General features: G+C 48.0%; 1 protein-coding gene across 1 annotated transcript in view; it reads left to right on the forward strand.

Moving 5' to 3' along the window:
• LOC129713683 (AT-rich interactive domain-containing protein 3B-like) overlaps nucleotides 1–3,134 on the forward strand; it is a 118,020-nt gene extending 114,886 nt beyond the window's left edge. The window contains exons 9-10 of the mRNA XM_055662943.1: nucleotides 1,373–1,462; nucleotides 2,897–3,134. Of these exons, the coding sequence (XP_055518918.1) occupies nucleotides 1,373–1,462; nucleotides 2,897–3,036 (230 nt within the window). The 3' untranslated portion in view covers nucleotides 3,037–3,134. The remainder of the gene's footprint in view (nucleotides 1–1,372; nucleotides 1,463–2,896) is intronic.
• The last annotated feature ends 14,426 nt before the right edge of the window (nucleotides 3,135–17,560 follow it).

Below are 17,560 nucleotides of genomic sequence, written 5' to 3' on the forward strand. Positions count from 1 at the left end.
GTTGAAAGGGGATCTTATAGAAACTTAAAATTCTAAAGGGATTGGACAGGCTAGATACAGGAAAAATGTTCCCGATGTTGGGGGAGTCCAGAACCAGGGGTCACAGTTTAAAAATAAGGGGTGGGCCATTTAGGACTGAGAATGGGAAAAACTTTTTTCACCCATGGAGTTGTGAATCTGCGGAATTCTCTGCCACGGAAGGCGGTGGAGGCCAATTCACGGGATGTTTTCAAGAGAGAGTTAGATATCCAGATATCCAGATATCTAGATATCTTAGGGCTAACGGTATCAAGGGATATGGGGAGAATACAGGAATGGGGTATTGATTTTGGATTTTGGATGATCAGCCATGATCGTATTGAATGGCGGTGCTGGCTCGAAAGGCCGAATGGCCTACTCCTGCACCTATTTTCTATGTTAAGTTTAGTATGGAAATACAGCATGGAAACAGGCCCTTCGGCCCACCGGGTCCGCGCCGACCCACACATTAACACTGTCCTACCACTAGGGACAACTTTTACATTTACACCAAGCCAACTAGCCTACAAACCTGTACGTCTTTGGAGTGTGGGAGGAAACCGAAGATCTCGGGGAAAATCTACACAGGTCACGGGAGGACCTGCAAACTCCGTACAGGCAGCGCCCGTGGTCGGGATCGAACCCGGGTCTCCGGTGCTGCATTCGCTGTAAGGCAGCAACTCTACCGCTGCACCACCGTGACCGCCTTTGTTTCTATGGTCCGTTGAGTCCACACCATCCAGTTCACACTAGATCAATGTTGTCCCACTTTTCTCTCTACGGGCAGTTTACAGAGGGACAATTAACCCACAAACCTTGTCAACGTTCTCCGCGCCGCTACAGGCCACGTCCTCTCCTTGCGCGCCCGGTCTCTTGGAGCGGCGCCCGGCATCTAACGGAGTTTCGGAGCCTCCAGTGTCCCCACACTGCCGACACGACCCACTCCATCAATACCCCGCGCGGTCTAACCTGTACCTTGTACCACTTGCCATGAAGCGAGCAGGCAAGATCATCTCTGACCCCTCTCACCCTGGCCACAAACTCTTTGAATCACTTCCCTCTGGAAGGCAACTCCGGACTGTCAAAGCTGCCACAGCCAGACATAGAAACAGTTTTTATCCATGAGTAGTTGCTCTACTCAACAGCCAAAAATCTATAGCCTCCCTTTGATCTGGTATTTTGTTGGTTCACATGGTGTTTTATTCATTAATGTTTTATTATTATTAATGTTTAGTGTTTTCTGAGCCATTCGTAATTGTCACTGTATGTCATGTTGTTACTTGTGGGCGGAGCACCAAGGCAAATTCCTTGTATGTGAATACTTGGCCAATAAACTTACTTACTGTTTGTATAGATGATCGGCAGGAACTGGCCTTGAACCTGTCTACAAATGGGATCAGCAGCATCAACATGTCCATCGAGATTAATGGCACTCTTTACACTGGTAAGACATTTCGTCTGACAACCCTATCTAGCCACGTCACATAGCATACCTCTATAAATTCATGAGCGGACACAGCCCCTTGCCCAGAGTAGGGGAATCGGGGACCAGAGGACATAGGTTCAAGGTGAAGGGGAAAAGATTTAATAGGAATCTGAGGGGTAACTTTTTCACACAAAGGGTGGTGGGTGTATGGAACGAGCTGCCAGAGGAGGTAGTTGAGGCTGGGACTATCCCAACATTTAAGAACCATTTAGACAGGTTCATGGATAGGACTGGTTTGGAGGGATATGGACCAAGTGTGGGCAGCTGGGACTAGTGTAGCTGGGACATTGTTGGCCGGTGTTGGGCATGTTGGGCCGAAGGGCCTGTTTCCACACTGCATCACTCTGTGACCTGTACCTGGAGCAGATCTGTATCTGATACCTGATATGTGTAGGAAGGAACTACAGATGCTGGTTTAAACCGAAGATAGATACAAAAAGCTGGAGAAACTCAGGGGTCAGACAGCATCTCTGGGAATGTTTCGGCTCTGAAACGTCACCCATTCCCTCTCTCCATAGATGCTGCCTGTCCCGTTTAGACACTCCAGAATCTTGTGTCTATCTTCGGTGTAAACCGGCATCTGCAGTTCCTTCCTAGACACATCTCGTCCTGAAACCAAAACATGGCCTGGAGATGCTGACATTGCCCAGTTGACCTGCTGGTGTTACTCCAGCACTTTGTGCCTCGTGTTTTGGTCTCCAAATCTGAGGAAGGACATTATTGCCATAGAGGGAGTGCAGAGACGGTTCACCAGACTGATTCCTGGGATGTCAGGACTGTCTTATGAAGAAAGACTGAATAGACTTGGTTTATACTCTCTAGAATTTAGAAGATTGAGAGGGGATCTTATAGAAACTTACAAAATTCTTAAGGGGTTGGACAGGCTAGATGCAGGAAGATTGTTCCCGATGTTAGGGAAGTCCAGGACAAGGGGTCACAGCTTAAGGATAAGGGGGAAATCCTTTAAAAACCGAGATGAGAAGAACTTTTTTCACACAGAGAGTGGTGAATCTCTGGAACTCTCTGCCACAGAGGGTAGTCGAGGCCACAGTTCATTGGCTATATTTAAGAGGGAGTTAGATGTGGCCCTTGTGGCTAAGGGGATCAGAGGGTATGGAGAGAAGGCAGGTACGGGATACTGAGTTGGATGATCAGCCATGATCATATTGAATGGCGGTGCAGGCTCGAAGGGCCGAACGGCCTACTCCTGCACCTAATTTCTATGTTTCTATGTGTTGGGAAGCCGGCACCTGCAGTTCCTCGTGCCTGCAGCCGATAGCAGTGTTGCTGTGCTTGTTGGGCGGAGCACCAAGGCAAATTCCTTGTATGTGAATACTTGGCCAATAAACGTACTTACCATTAACGGAAGCCAACCCTCCTCTCTTCTTGCAGGAGTCCTGTTCGCCCAGAGACCGACGGTGCACGTCATCGCAGGGCCAAGCAGCAGCACCTCAGCCTCCCAGAGCACGACCAGTCCTACCTCCGTCAAGGGCCCTGCCTCCGCTGAGCCCTCCACCAGCGGCTCCCCTTGAGGCCGAGCTCGCCGCTGCATCCGGCATCAGGGAAAGGACTCGCCCCGATTGTATTTTTCTAGAATCTAAAAAAAGGCAGGGAATTTTAAGCGAGAAAATGAGAGAAATGCAAAAAAAAAAAACACACACACACAAAAAAAACCCCAAGCCAGTAACGAAACAATTGCACAGATCATTTCAGCTCAAGAAACCTTCGAATATATTACCTACGTCTTGGGGGGGGGTTAGGGTCAAAACCAGGGTCAGAGAACTAGGTTAATTGGGCAATGTCATGCAAACGCAACCTCCTGTCCTTCGACTTATAAAACCATCATCAATTTTAAGAGCCGCAGTTTTAACACAAACCACTTGTTTTGTGGCTCTCCCCCACACCCCCCCCATCCCGCACCACCCTGACATGGAACGGCCACAGTGCCCCCTACTGGCGGGAGGCCGGAAGTGCAGCGTGACTGTTTACATGGGTTTGCCCCCCTTTATATCGTTGCGAGCCTCAGAACTGATGAGGGCAGCATGTGACTAGGAGCGCTTGCACACGCAAGATTATTAATATTATTATTGTATAAATATGCGGGCAGTCACACGGGGGGAGGGGGGGGGTTCAGTTGAATTCACAACGTAGCAGCGTCTCGCTTGCTGGCCATAGATTCAAACAAGAGGCAATTTAATCTGGAGAAGGGTCTCGACCCGGAATGTCACCCACTCCGTGTCTCCTGTCCTGAGTTACTCCAGCATATTTTGTGATCATCAGTTGTGGTCAAACTGGGCGTACTGACTTGACTTTTCATGTATTCATTTCAATGGGAGGAGTGGAGGCGAGAGGTGGGGGCTGAAGCTGATGTTCCCAAATTGTGGACCATTAACTCTCCGGGGCTGTTGGGCCTCAGCTCGATTTGTCGGTGGGCCCCTCTGTCCCATTCTCCCACCCCCCAGCGATAGGGTAATCCGAGCTGTTGCCTCTCACAACAGGACCCTGCCCTGCCCTGCCCTGCCCATGCCTTCCGACTGTAGTTGCGAGCAAGGCTCCCTTGCTGCTGGTATGAGCATGGTTTGTCAGCGTCTCTGCGCTGAAACAAGTGATATAATCCAGCCGTACACAGGGCCGACAGGTAATGCAAAGATGGAAAAAAATACCAGAAACATAGACAGCTACAGAGAAAGTGCAGGTACAAAAAAAAAGTGCAGTGAGGTAGGTTGGGGGATTTGGATTATGGGAGGACTGTTCAGCAGACTGACAACAGCGGGGAAGAAGCTGTTCCTGAATCTTGTGGTACGTGCTGTCAAGTTTTTGTCCGACAAGAGAGGAGAGCAGAAGGGATGTGATTATGTGATTGTCCTTGATTATCTTGGCTGCTTTCCCGCGGAAGGGTGAAGTGTAGACGGTAGGGGGGGGGAATTATTTGGGTGATGGTCCACAGCTCTCTGCAGCTTCTGCCGACCATGGGCAGAGCTACTGCCAAAGCAAGTTGTGTTGCATTGCAATAGGATTCCTCCTTGCTGAGGTCGAGAGATTTGAACACGCTCCCTCTCCAGACCCCAGGGAGTTCTACACAGTCAACAAACCAGTCTTTCAGACAATGGGGACACAAAAAGCTGGAGTAACTCAGCGGGACAGGCAGCATCTCTGGAGAAAAGGAATAGGTGACGTTTTGGGATGAGACCCTTCTTCAGATCCACTGTGGCCCTAACTGGTCACCAATGATCCCATTGGGATTATTTTGAACACCGGCGGACTTCCCCCTGACCTCCCACCCAATGCAGGTGAAGGTCAGTAGATGAGATGATGGGGTCACTGATGGGAGGTTGCTGGGCATAGAATGGCTCGCTGCATTTCTATCATTGCCGCTGCCACTGCTCGTCACATAGAAGGTCGGTGGTTTGGGAGGCATCCTGAGGTGAAGGCCAGGGATGCAGGGGTCTTTCCCCGCATGTCCACCACGTTCCCACTTTAGGGAGGGGAGGAACTGTGGCAGATTCCCTCCTGCCCAACCCTACAGCGGAGTGGGGCTGACTGACCGCTGATTGCCCAGTGAATACAGAGGCAAGGATTCCCCCGCTCACACCAACCGCGTACTTAACACGGCTCCAACGCACGAGTTACAGCATTGTCTTGTGTGTGTGTCTCTGTGTGTGTGTGTGTGTGTGTGTGTGTGTCTGTGTGTGTGTGTGTGTGTGTGTGTGTGTGTGTGTGTGTGTGTGTGTCTGTGTGTGTGTGAGGTGTGTGTGTGTGTGTGAGTGTGTGTGTGTGTGTGTGTCTGCTTGTGTGTGTGGTGTGTGTGTGTGTGTGGTGTGTGTGTGTGTGTGTGTGTGTGGCTTGTGTGTGAGGTGTGTGTGTGTGTGTCTGTGGTGTGTGTGTGAGGTGTGTGTGTGTGTGTGTGTGGTGTGTGTGTGAGGTGTGTGTGTGTGTGTCTGTGTGTGTGTGGCTTGTGTGTGCGCGCGCATGTATGTGTGTCTGCGAGAGTATGTGTGTGTGTTTACAAGTATGTGTGTGTGTGTGAGTGTGTATTTACGAGTGTATGAGTATGTTCACGAGTGTGTGTATAAATGTGTGAATGAGTGTGTGTGTATTTACAAGTGTGCATGTGCATGCACCCATGTGTGTGTGTGTGTGTCCTTGCATGTGTGTGTGTGCGTGTCTAGCATGTGTGTATGTGAGAGGTCTGTGTTGTGTACTGGTGTGTGTGTGTGTGCCTGTGTATGATGTGTGTGTGTCAATGGTGTGTGCATGTCTGTATCCGTATGTCTATAGTGTGTGTGTGCCGGTCTATGTTGTGTGTGGTCTATGTCGTGTGCTGTAATAACTCTGTGATACCATTGCATCAGGAGGTTGCCATTACTGTTTTGGTTTCATTTCTCTGCGCATCCTTTGACAGCCCACCTCATTTGTTTAATCCTCCTCACCCCTCATTGTAGACGGGTTCCCATGGGTTGGGGGACGTAACAGTGATGGGGGTGGGGGGTGTTTGTGGACAGGTTGGCGCCCTGACCCAGGCTTGCCAAGGTGGGTTGCCACTGGACCCCAACAAGAGGGGTGGCACGGTGGCACAGCGGTAGAGTTGCTGCCCTACAGCGCCGGAGACCCGTGTTCGAACCCGACTGCGGGTGCTGTCCGTACGGAGATTGCACCTTGTTCCCTGTGACCGCGTGGGTTTTCTCCGGGTGCTCCGGTTTCCTCCCGCACTCCAAAGACGTACAGCAACGTAGGTTAATTGGCTTGGTGTAAATGTAAAATTGTCCCTAGCGTGTGTGTGTGTAGGATAGTGTTAGTGTGCGGGGGATTTGCTGGTCGGCACGGACTCGATGGGCCGAAGGGCCTGTTTCCGCGCTGTATCTCTAAACTAGACTAAAAATCTAAAAACCTCCAGCCACTGCTTTGCCTCCCGGAGAGCGGGTCGACCCAACGCCAAGACTAAGATGGCGGAGGGTGGAACAGTGGAACGGTGGACGTGCATGTACAACGATCCTCCCCCCTCTGCCCCCCCAATCCATAAACATACCGAAAAAGACAACAGCGCAAAGGCAGGGGGAAGGAAAGCTCATATATTGAGGGAATGGTGTTCCCTCATCTCAGGTTCAGCTAGAATTGAAAGTTGAGTTGAAGATACTGACGCAACCCGTTGGGGGCGTTGGTGGAGTTGAAGGTTCCTGTTTGAAGGTTTGCTGCTTATATTCGAGGAGCCTCGTTGAGCCAAATGGAACCAGTGACCTCCGTTGGGTCTCGAACACTCGCACACCAGGGGTCACGTCCTAAGCAGGGCGGACGGTCAGTGGTCTGGGCAACGGCAGATGGCCCCGTGACCAGAGGTCCACGCTAACGTTCTGCACTGTCCGAGGGCCTCAACCACCGAGGGGCCCAGCCAACGGAAATGGAGGTGCTCCCTCAAGAATCTAACATGGACATCACCCATGGACTAGGCTTGGGCCATGGTGGAAGCGAATGGACATGGAGAGTAGAGGCATGGTCATGGAATGTTGCGTCGTCTACCTCAGGCTACAGGTCAGCCATGTTTTACGGCACAACCTCAAGACACGTCCAACTTGGGTGGTCAAGAATTGGGCCACGTCGGATGAATGAGGAGCGGTCAAGGTGCCTGGCCTCTGCTATTGGGTTGTCCCAAACCGTTCCGTCTAAAAACGATAACTGCGCATCGTAACGAGGGTGGGGAAAGCAAAATTAAAGAAACCTGCTCCTGCTGGAACCAAAATAGGCATGGGAAGGCTCTGGAGATGTCCAGCAGGTCACGGAGGGAGGAGCAACATTTCAGGTCAAAGGCCTTTCCACCTTGGGGGGAAAAATCGTCCTGAATGTTCACCCTATCTACATTTCCCGTAATCTAACAGGCTTTGTCCTGCCCCCAGCTCGCTTCCAACTTTGCCAGGTTGCAAATTGCCCAGCCAACACTCACAATTGTAAGACTGTATTCTGCCTCGTGAAAGGGAAGTTAAATCAATTGAACCATGTGGGTCTTTCATTATAAGGTCATACGGTTATAAGTGATAGGAGTAGAATTAGGCCATTCAGCCCATCAAGTCTACTCCGCCATTCAATCATGGCTGATCTATCTCTCCCTCCTAACCCCATTCTCCTGCCTTCTCCCCATAACCCCTGACACCCGTACTAATCAAAAATCTATCTATCTCCGCCTTAAATATATCCACTGACTTGGCCTCCACAGCCTTATGTGGCAAAGAATTCCACAGATTCACCACCCTCTGACTAAAGAAATTCCTCCTCATCTCCTTCCTGAAAGAACGTCCCTTAATTCCGAGGCTATGACCTCTCGTCCTGGACGCTCCCACTAATGGAAACATCCTCTCCACATCCACTCTATCCAAGGCTTTCACAACGCTGAATGTTTCAATTTGGTCCACCCTCATTCTCCTAAACTCCAGCGAGTATAGGCCCAGTGCCGACCAACGCTCATCATAGGCTAACCTACTCTATATATAACCATATAACAATTACAGCACGGAAACAGGCCATCTCGGCCCTACAAGTCCGTGCCGAACAACTTTTTTTCCCTTAGTCCCACCTGCCTGCACTCATACCATAACCCTCCATACCCTTCTCATCCATATGCCTATCCAATTTATTTTTAAATGATACCAATGAACCTGCCTCCACCACTTCCACTGGAAGCTCATTCCACACCGCTACCACTCTCTGAGTAATGAAGTTCCCCCTCATATTACCCCTAAACTTCTGTCCCTTAATTCTGAAGTCATGTCCTCTTGTTTGAATCTTCCCTATTCTCAAAGGGAAAAGCTTGTCCACATCGACTCTGTCTATCCCTCTCATCATTTTAAAGACCTCTATCAAGTCCCCCCTTAACCTTCTGCGCTCCAGAGAATAAAGACCTAACTTATTCAACCTATCTCTATGAACCTAACAGAATTGATCCAGAATTGATAGGTTAACATAGGTTAAACTATTATTGGGTGTTTAACCATATAACCATATAACAATTACAGCACGGAAACAGGCCATCTCGGCCCTACAAGTCCATGCCGAACAAATTTGTTCCCCTTAGTCCCACCTGCCTGCACTCATACCATAACCCTCCATTCCCTTCTCATCCATATGCCTATCCAATTTATTTTTAAATGATACCAATGAACCTGCTTCCACCACTTCCACTGGGAGCTCATTCCACACCGCCACCACTCTCTGCGTAAAGAAGTTCCCCCTCATATTACCCCTAAACTTCTGTCCCTTAATTCTGAAGTCATGTCCTCTAGTTTCACCTTTGAACCTCAAGGTCACCTTGACAACTCACGATGAGTACCCAAACCAAATTCAAAAGCCACCTTCTGATAAAAAATGTGCAAAATAGGTCACCTATCCCAGTCTGAAGAAGGGCCTCGACCCCATCCCTTCTCTCCAGAGATGCCGCCAGTCCCGCTGAGTTACTCCAGCATTATGTATGTGTCCATCCTCGGTTCAAACCAGCATCTGCCGTTCCTTCCCCCACCAAACCTTCAATGCTGTTCCTCCCTCCACAGAGGCTGCCTGACCTGCTAAGCCCTTTCCAGCATCCTCCCCTTTTTATCTCAGAGTCCCAGCATCTGCGCGGGTTTTTTTTTTTTGCTTTCCTTTTCGAGATCGCCAACCCTTGTCCGTAAAGGAATAATTGCCGACTGAGAACTACTGTTTGGGAAATTAAAAAAATGTATTGTAAGTGCTGCTCGCAGTGCGATTAACCAGGTCTTGTGCTAAACAAAAAGACAAAAATACCTCAAAACTGTTTTTTCTGTGTTCCTTCATATATATTATATAAGTATATATATATATATATATACCTCAGCTCTCATTAACATTTTACTTTTTAATGCTTGTAAGTTTGTGATGATTAACTGTTTATGATATTGTAACACCAAAGAAGAGATTTTTTATGAAGAACTGCTATATCATGTATGTCTGCCCTTAGAGAAATCTTAACAATCATTCATCAAAAGCCCCCAAAGAATTTAGGATGAGTTGCTACCTTCCTTGGTTTTGGGGGCTTTGAGTTGTGTTAAAATGCAGGAGCGAGGAGCTTTTGACCTTGAATCATTCTTGCCTACGTGTGTGTGTGTGTGTGTGTGTAAGGGCTGCCAAAACATTCAAAAATAATATGCCGGACATCAATGTCCTTCTCTTAGGTGCGCAAAAAATGCTGGAGGAACTCAGCGGGTGAGGCAGCATCTATGGAGCGAAGGAATAGGTGACGTTTCGGGTCGAGACCAGGAAGCATCTATGGAGTGAAGGAATAGGTGACGTTTCGGGTCGAGACCCTTCCTGGTCTCGACCCGAAACGTCACCTATTCCTTCATTCCATAGATGCTGCCTCACCCAGCGGAGTTCCTCCAGCATTTTTTGTCTACCTTCCATTTTTCCAGCATCTGCAGTTCCTTCTTCAACACAATGTCCTTCTCCAGGGACTTGCGTAAATGTCGTGAATGGGTGGGGTTGACTGCACTGTACACCCTTTACTGCGGGTGCTAGGGTAAGGTTGATGCCATACACTAATGCCCCTGTCCCACTTAGGAAACCTGAACGGAAACCTCTGGAGACTTTGTGCCCCACCCAAGGTTTCCGTGCGGTTCCCGGAGGTTGCAGGTGGTTGCCGGAGGTTGCAGGTGGTTGCCGGAGGTTGCAGGTAGTGGAAGCAGGAAGGGAGACTGACAAAAACCTCCGGGAACCGCACGGAAACCTTGGGAGGGGCGCAAAGTCTCCAGAGGCTTCCGTTCGGGTTTCCTATGTGGGACAGGGGCATAAGGAATAAGCCCGGAAGACGTTGGCGAGATCGCCCTAGTCTTGTAGACGGCACTTTTCCAGACAAACTCCAAATGTAGGCTGTACGGATTTGAACATTGCCGATGGGAGGTGGATGAAACATGGAAGATAGATGCATTTGGGCCCTTCGAGCCAGCACCGCCATTCAATATGATCATGGCTGATCATCCAGAATCGGTACCCCGTTCCTGCTTTCTCCCCACATCCCTTGATTCCGTTAGCCCTCAGAGCTAAATCTAACTCTCTCTTGAATGATGAAACAAGGGGCAGCGAAAGCGGTTCAAATCTGGGTCTAGGATGTGACTCCAACTCGATCTGTCTAACTGTATCAGTTTCTGACTGTATCAGTTTCTGACTGTATCTGTTTCTGACTGTATCCGTCTGACTGTATCAGCTCCTGACTATCTGTTTCTGACTATCTGTTTCTGACTGTATCTGTCTAACTGTATCAGTTTCTGACTGACTGTATCCGACTCCGACTGTATCTGCCTCACAGCACCAGAGACCCGGCTGAACCCCCGCCTTAGGTGCTGGCTTTGTGGAGTTTGCACGTTCTCCCTGTGACCGGGCGGGTTTCCTCCAGGCCCTCCGGCTTCCTCCCACATCCCAAAGACGCGCAGGTTTGCAGGTCCACTGGCCCTCTTGTCGATGAACGGGAGCGTGCAGGGAGCAGGGCTGGGTGATCGATGGTCAGTGCAGACTCAGTGGAGCGATGGTCCCATTTCCAACGCTGTATCAGTTAAACACCAAGCATCAAAATGGAAGGCCAACCCTTCCTATGTTCAAAGCCAAGCCAAGACGGGCAGCATAAAGAGTGTACAGTGCATTAACACAACCCTGAATCGAGCACTAAAGATCAGGGAGTTCTTCAAAATAAGTACAAATCTATAGGTGCCAGGTTTCAACTCTAACCCGGTCAAGGATGTGGCATTCACAGGCGGGAAGGCAAACCTTTTTGCCTCACTCGTTTTAATTTTTTAATTTTAAGTGTTACAATGTACCGTGTTTCATTTTTTTTAACATTACAAAAGTACGAAAGCCGTTTTATAGCTACCTCTTACAACAGTTCAGAGATTTAAAAAAAAAATATTTTTTAATTTAAAAATCGAAAAGTTGTGGACTCGTCGAAACAATCGGAGAAAAGGCACAAATGAGCCAAACAACAGTTTCAGGCGGTTACCATGGAATCCTGTATCAAAAATGTTAGCAACACAAAAGCAATATCAAGATCTGTGAACTTGTTAATCAAGATTTGGAATGTAGACTGGCCATGCAGTAACATGCTGTAAGTCTTTTATTAGCGATTTGTATTCATTTGTGTGAATTGACTGTATTGATATTATGCATTAACTGGTAATTAGAATAGTTGACACCAATACCTCAAATAATGCTACTTATGATATTTCTGTATATTTTGGTCATCTCTCTTTGACATTCATGTGAATGATTTTTTTTAAGCCAAATAAACTTCTACTGCTCTCAATCTCTGCTTCATATAGTAGACTATATTCTCGCAAAGAGTAATCGGTTTCGGTGACTTGAACAGTGGCGCAGAGGTAGAGTTGCTGCCTAAAGGGGCTGTCCCACTGTACGAGCTCATTCTCCCGAGATTCCCCGAGAATTACGGTAATGGCCGCTCGTGGGTACCCAGGGCTCTCGTGGACATTTGTCAACATGTTGAAAAATCTTCACGAGTCTTCAAAAGCTTACCGCGTTTCCCGAGTACCTGCCGTTAGCGTTACGAGCCGCTAAGAGACGTCCCCGAGCTCTGACGTACCCGATACGTACATTCTACATACTCACCACAAGTTTGTTTTTAAACTCGGGAGAGCTCTTGGGTAAACTTGTATAGTGGGACAGGTCCAATACAGTGTTCGCAGCGCCGGAGACCCGGGTTCGATCCCGACTATGGGCGCTGTCTGTACAGAGTTTGTACCTTCTCCCCGTGACCTGCCTGGGTTTTCTCCGAGATCTTCGGTTTCCTCCCACACTCCAAAGATGTACAGGTTTGTAGGTTAATTGGCTTGGACTAAATGTAAATTGACCCTAGTGGGTGTAGGATAGTGTTAGTGTGCGGGGATCGCTGGTCGGCGGGGACCCGGTGTTTCCGCGCTGTATCTCTAAACTAAACTAAACAAAACTTGATTTTGCAAAAGGAAGAGTGGTCATTCTCACACACACATGCACACACACATGCCTAGGCACACATGTACACGCGTGCACACACACATGCTTAGGCGCACATATATAAGCACGCACACACGCATGCACAAATGCGTCGCACATTCACACACACGTTTTTAATTTTAGAGATTTAATATTAGAGATAGACACTAAGTGTTGGAGTAACTCAGCGGGACAGGCAGCATCTATGGAGAGAAGGAATGGGTGATGTTTCAGGTCGAGACCCTTCTTCAGACTGATCATCAGGTAAGAGTTGTCCTATATGTGACTCCAGACCTATGTATGAGGGTGGGCACAGCAGACTCCACTTAGAATGGGCCCAACTTGACCACACCGGCCAACATGTCCCAGCTACACCAGCCCATATTTGGTCCATATCCCCCATATTCTACCCATCCATGTACCTGTCTAACTGTCTCTTAAATGTTGGGATAGCCCCAGCCTCAACTACCACCTCCGGCAGTGTGTTCCATACACCCACCACCCTTTGTGTGAAAAAGTTACTCCTCAGATTCCTATTTAATCTTTTCCCCCCCTTAATGCTGAGAAATAGTGCAAAGACCAATGCATTGGTAAAGGCTCATGGTTGCTGAGGAAAGCGGCTAGTGTGCAGTGCGGTGCCTAGCAAGATTGAGTGGGGATTTTATAGAAACTTACAAAATTCTTAAGGGGTTGAACAGGCTAGATGCAGGAAGATTGTTCCCGATGTTGGGGGAAGTCCAGAACAAGGGGTCACAGTTTAAGGATAAGGGGGAAATCTTTTAGGACCGAGATGAGGAAAACATTTTTCACACAGAGAGTGGTGAATCTGTGAAATTCTCTGCCACAGAAGGTAGTTGAGGCCACAGTTCATTGGCTGTATTTAAGAGGGAGTTAGATGTGGCCCTTGTGGCTAAGGGATCAGGGGGTATGGAGAGAAGGCAGGTATGGGATACTGAGTTGGATGATCAGCCATGATCATATCGAATGGCGGTGCAGGCTCGAAGGGCCGAATGGCCTACTCCTGCACCTATTTTCTATGTTTCTATGTTTCTATGATTGAGTTGGGAGGTATTTCTATCAATGGCCACTTGAGGGCAGCGTTTGCTGAATGTGTGAATCTTGTAGGTTGCGATGCGGACTAGTCGAACACAAAATGCTGGAGTAACTCTCATTGGGACAGGCGACATCTCTGGAGAGAAGGAATGGGTGACGTTTCGAGTCAATAGACAATAGACAATAGGTGCAGGAGTAGGCCATTCGGCCCTTCGAACCAGCACCACCATTCAATGTGATTATGGCTGATCATCCCCAATCAGTACCCCGTTCCTGCCTTCTCCCCCATATCCCCTGACTCCACTATCTTTAAGAGCCCTATCTAACTCTCTCTTGAAAGCATCCAGAGAATCTGCCTCCACCGCCCTCTGAGGCAGAGAATTCCACAGACTCACCACTCTCTGTGAGAAAAAGTGTTTCCTCGTCTCCGTTCTAAATGGCTTACCCCTTATTCTTAAACTGTGTGTGTGTGTGGCCCCTGGTTCTGGACTCCCCCAACATCGGGAACATGGTGTTTAAGAAGGAACTGCAGATGCTGGAAAATCGAAGGTAGACAAAAGTGCTGGAGAAACTCAGCGGGTGCAGCAGCATCTATGGAGCGAAGGAAATAGGCAACGTTTCGGGACGAAACCCTGATGTAAATAGGAAACGTTTTGGGTCGAAACCCTTTCGGGTTTCGGCCCGAAAACGTTGCCTATTTCCTTCGCTCCATAGATGCTGCTGCACCTGCTGAGTTTCTCCAGCATTTTTGTGTACCATCGGGAACATGTTTCCTGCCTCTAGCGTGTCCAAACCCTTAACAATCTTTGTGACGTGCCCCAGCTGTAGGGAGCAGGTTAATAACAGAGTCTGGAGAGAGACACACAATGTCCCTCAGCAGTCTAGGAGTGCCCTGCCCTTAGAACCAAACACAGCAGATAACACACTGGCATCTTGCCCAACAAAGTCAGGAAGTCAGATTCAAGCAGGGCTGCCAACTTTCTCATTCCCAAGTAAAGGACAAAATGTGGCATGCCACTGCTGTGTGGCTATGAAACGAACCGTCTTCACCTGTCCATGGAAGGAAGGGCTTGAGATACAATACACAAAGCTCTAAAGGTTGAGTGTAGAACTCAGCAATATGTAGGATGGCGTAACATTTTACTGCACAGTGTATTGTCAGCTGTGGGTCAGTGGGCAGTGAATATACAGTGCATTCAGAAAGCATTCAGACCCCTTCACTTTTTCCACATTTTGTTACATTCCAGCCTTATTCTAAAATGGATTAAATTCATTTTTTTTTATCAGCAATCTACACACAATAGCCCACAATAAAATAAGTGAAAACAGGTGTTTAGAAATTTTTGCAAAATAATTTAAAATAAATAATTGAGATATCACATTTACATAAGTATTCAGACCCTTTGCTCAGTACTTTATTGAGGCACCTTTGGCAATGATTACAACCTTAAGTCTTCTTGGGTATCACGCTACAAGCTTGGCACACCTGTACTTGGGTCATTTATCCCATTCTTCTCTGCAGATCCTCTCAAGCTCTGTCAGATTGAATGGGGAGTGTCGATGCACGGCTATTTTCAGATCCCTCCAGAGATGTTCGATCGGGTTCAAGTCCGGGCTCTGGCCGGGCCACTCAAGGACATTCACAGACTTGTCACAAAGCCACTCTTGCGTTGTCTTGGACGTGAGCTTTAGGTCGTTGTCCTGTTGGAAGGTGAACGTCTGCCCCAGTCCGAGGTCCTGAACGCTCTGGAGCAGGTTTTCATCAAGGATCTCTCTATACTTTGCTCCGTTCATCTTTACCTCGATCCTGACTGGTCTCCCAGTTCCTACCGCTGAAAAACATCCCTACAGCATGATGCTGCCACCACAATGCTTCACCGTAGATATGGTATTGGCCAGGTGATGAACGGTGCCTGGTTTCCTCCAGACGTGACACTTGGCATTCAGGCCAAAGAGTTCAATCTTGGTTTCATCAGGCCAGCGAATCTTGTTTAGGTGCCTTTTGGCAAACTCCAAGCAGGGCTGTCATGTGCCTTTAACTGAGGAGTGGCTTCTGTCTGGCCACTCTACAATAAAGGCCTGATTGGTGGAGTGCTGCAGATATAGTTGTCCTTCTGGAAGTTTCTCCCATCTCCACAGAGGAACTCTGGAGCTCTGTCAGAGTGACCATCGGGTTCTTGGTCACCTCCCTGAATATGTTAGTAAGTCTCTATCCTAAGGCCCTTCTCCCCCGATTGCTCAGTTTGGCCAGGCTCTATGAAGAGTCCTGGTGGTTTCAAAGTTCTATTTAAGAATGACGGAGGCCACTGTGCTCTTCGGGGCCTGCAATGCTCCTAAAAATGTTTTATACCCTTCCCCAGATCTGTGTCTCAACACAATCCTGTCTCGGAGGTCTACGGACAATTCCTTCGTCTTCATGGCTTGTTTTTTGCTCTGACATGCACTGGGACCTTACATAGACAGGTGTGTGCCTTTCCAAATCATGTCCAATCAATTTAATTTACCACTTGTAGACTCCTATCAAGGATAATCAATGGAAACACGATGCCCCAATTTTGAGAGTCACAGCAAAAGGTCTGAATACTTACGTAAATGTGATGTTTCAGTTATTTATTTTTAATTATTTTGCAATAATTACTAAACACTTGTTTTTGCTTTTATATTATGAGGTATTGTGCGTAGATTGATGATAAAAAAAAATGACTGTAACCAATTTTAGAATAAGGCTGTAATGTAACAAAATGTGGAAAAAGTGAAGGGGTCTGAATACTTTCTCAATGCACTGTATGACACAGCATTGCAGAGAATAGTGTGGTGTCACAGCATAGTTACAACATGGAAACAGGCCTTTTGGCCCATCGGCTCCCTGCTGGCCATCGATCACCCATTCACATTTGTTCGCATCCACTCCCTGCACACGAGGGGCCAATTAACCCAGAAACCGGCACGTCTTTGAGTTGTGGGAGGAAACCAGAGCACCCGGAGGAAACCCACGCAGTCGCAGGGAGAACGTGCAAACTCCACATGGACAGCATCGAACCTGGATCTCTGGCGCTGTGAGTCAGTGTCTCTGCGTCACTGTGTGAAAGTCAAACAGAGACTTCAGGGTGATTTAGTCAAACAATTGTACAGTTAAAATTAATGATAAATTAACTGCAAAATTCAAGGAAACTAATATTCCATTGGTATCTTTCCAACGAACCAGTGCAAAAACATATTCGGGTTTAATTATGCTAATGCAATTACAGAGGCTTATTCATTTCTGTCTGATTTTGACGTGTCTCCTCAGCGTGGTCATGAAGCATTGATGTCATTCACCATGGTCACCATGGCATTTTGGAACCATTTCATGTCCATCAATGAGCTGTGTAGAATTTCTATGAATGCGCGTTGGAGAAACGTCACCTGGGGCCATGAATCGCTGCCTCACAGCGCCGGAGACCCGGGTTCGATCCCGACTACGGGCGCTGTCTGTACGGAGTTTGTACGTTCTCCCCGGGACCTGCGTTGGTTTTCTCCGAGATCTTCGGTTTCCTCCCACACTCCAAAGACATGGGGGTTTAGAGGTTAATTGGCTTTGGTAAAATTGTAACCAATTTGGGTCTAGGCAAGTGATATTCGGAGGTAGACAAAAATGCTGGAGAAACTCAGCGGGTGCAGCAGCATCAGATTCAGCAGCATCTATGGAGCGAAGGAAATAGGCGACGTTTCGGGCCGAAACCCTTCTTCAGATACAAGTGTGAAGGTCATATTGATCCATCCATGTCCCAACCCCACCACTATTCAAGCTCTCTCTCTCTCTCTATGATCAGCCTGAAGAAGGGTCCCGTCCTGAAACGTCGCCTATCCATGTCCTCCAGAGATGCTGCCTGACCCGCTGAGTTACTCCAGCACTGTATGTTCCACACACGATTAGAACATAGGGTCATAAGGTCATAAGTGACAGGAGCAGGATTAGGCCATTCAGCCCATCAAGTCTACTTGGACATTCAATCATGGCTGATCTATCTCTCCCTCCTAACCCCATTCTCC

This window comes from Leucoraja erinacea, chromosome 36, assembly GCF_028641065.1.
Source record: "Leucoraja erinacea ecotype New England chromosome 36, Leri_hhj_1, whole genome shotgun sequence".
Taxonomy (NCBI): Eukaryota; Metazoa; Chordata; class Chondrichthyes; order Rajiformes; family Rajidae; genus Leucoraja; species Leucoraja erinaceus.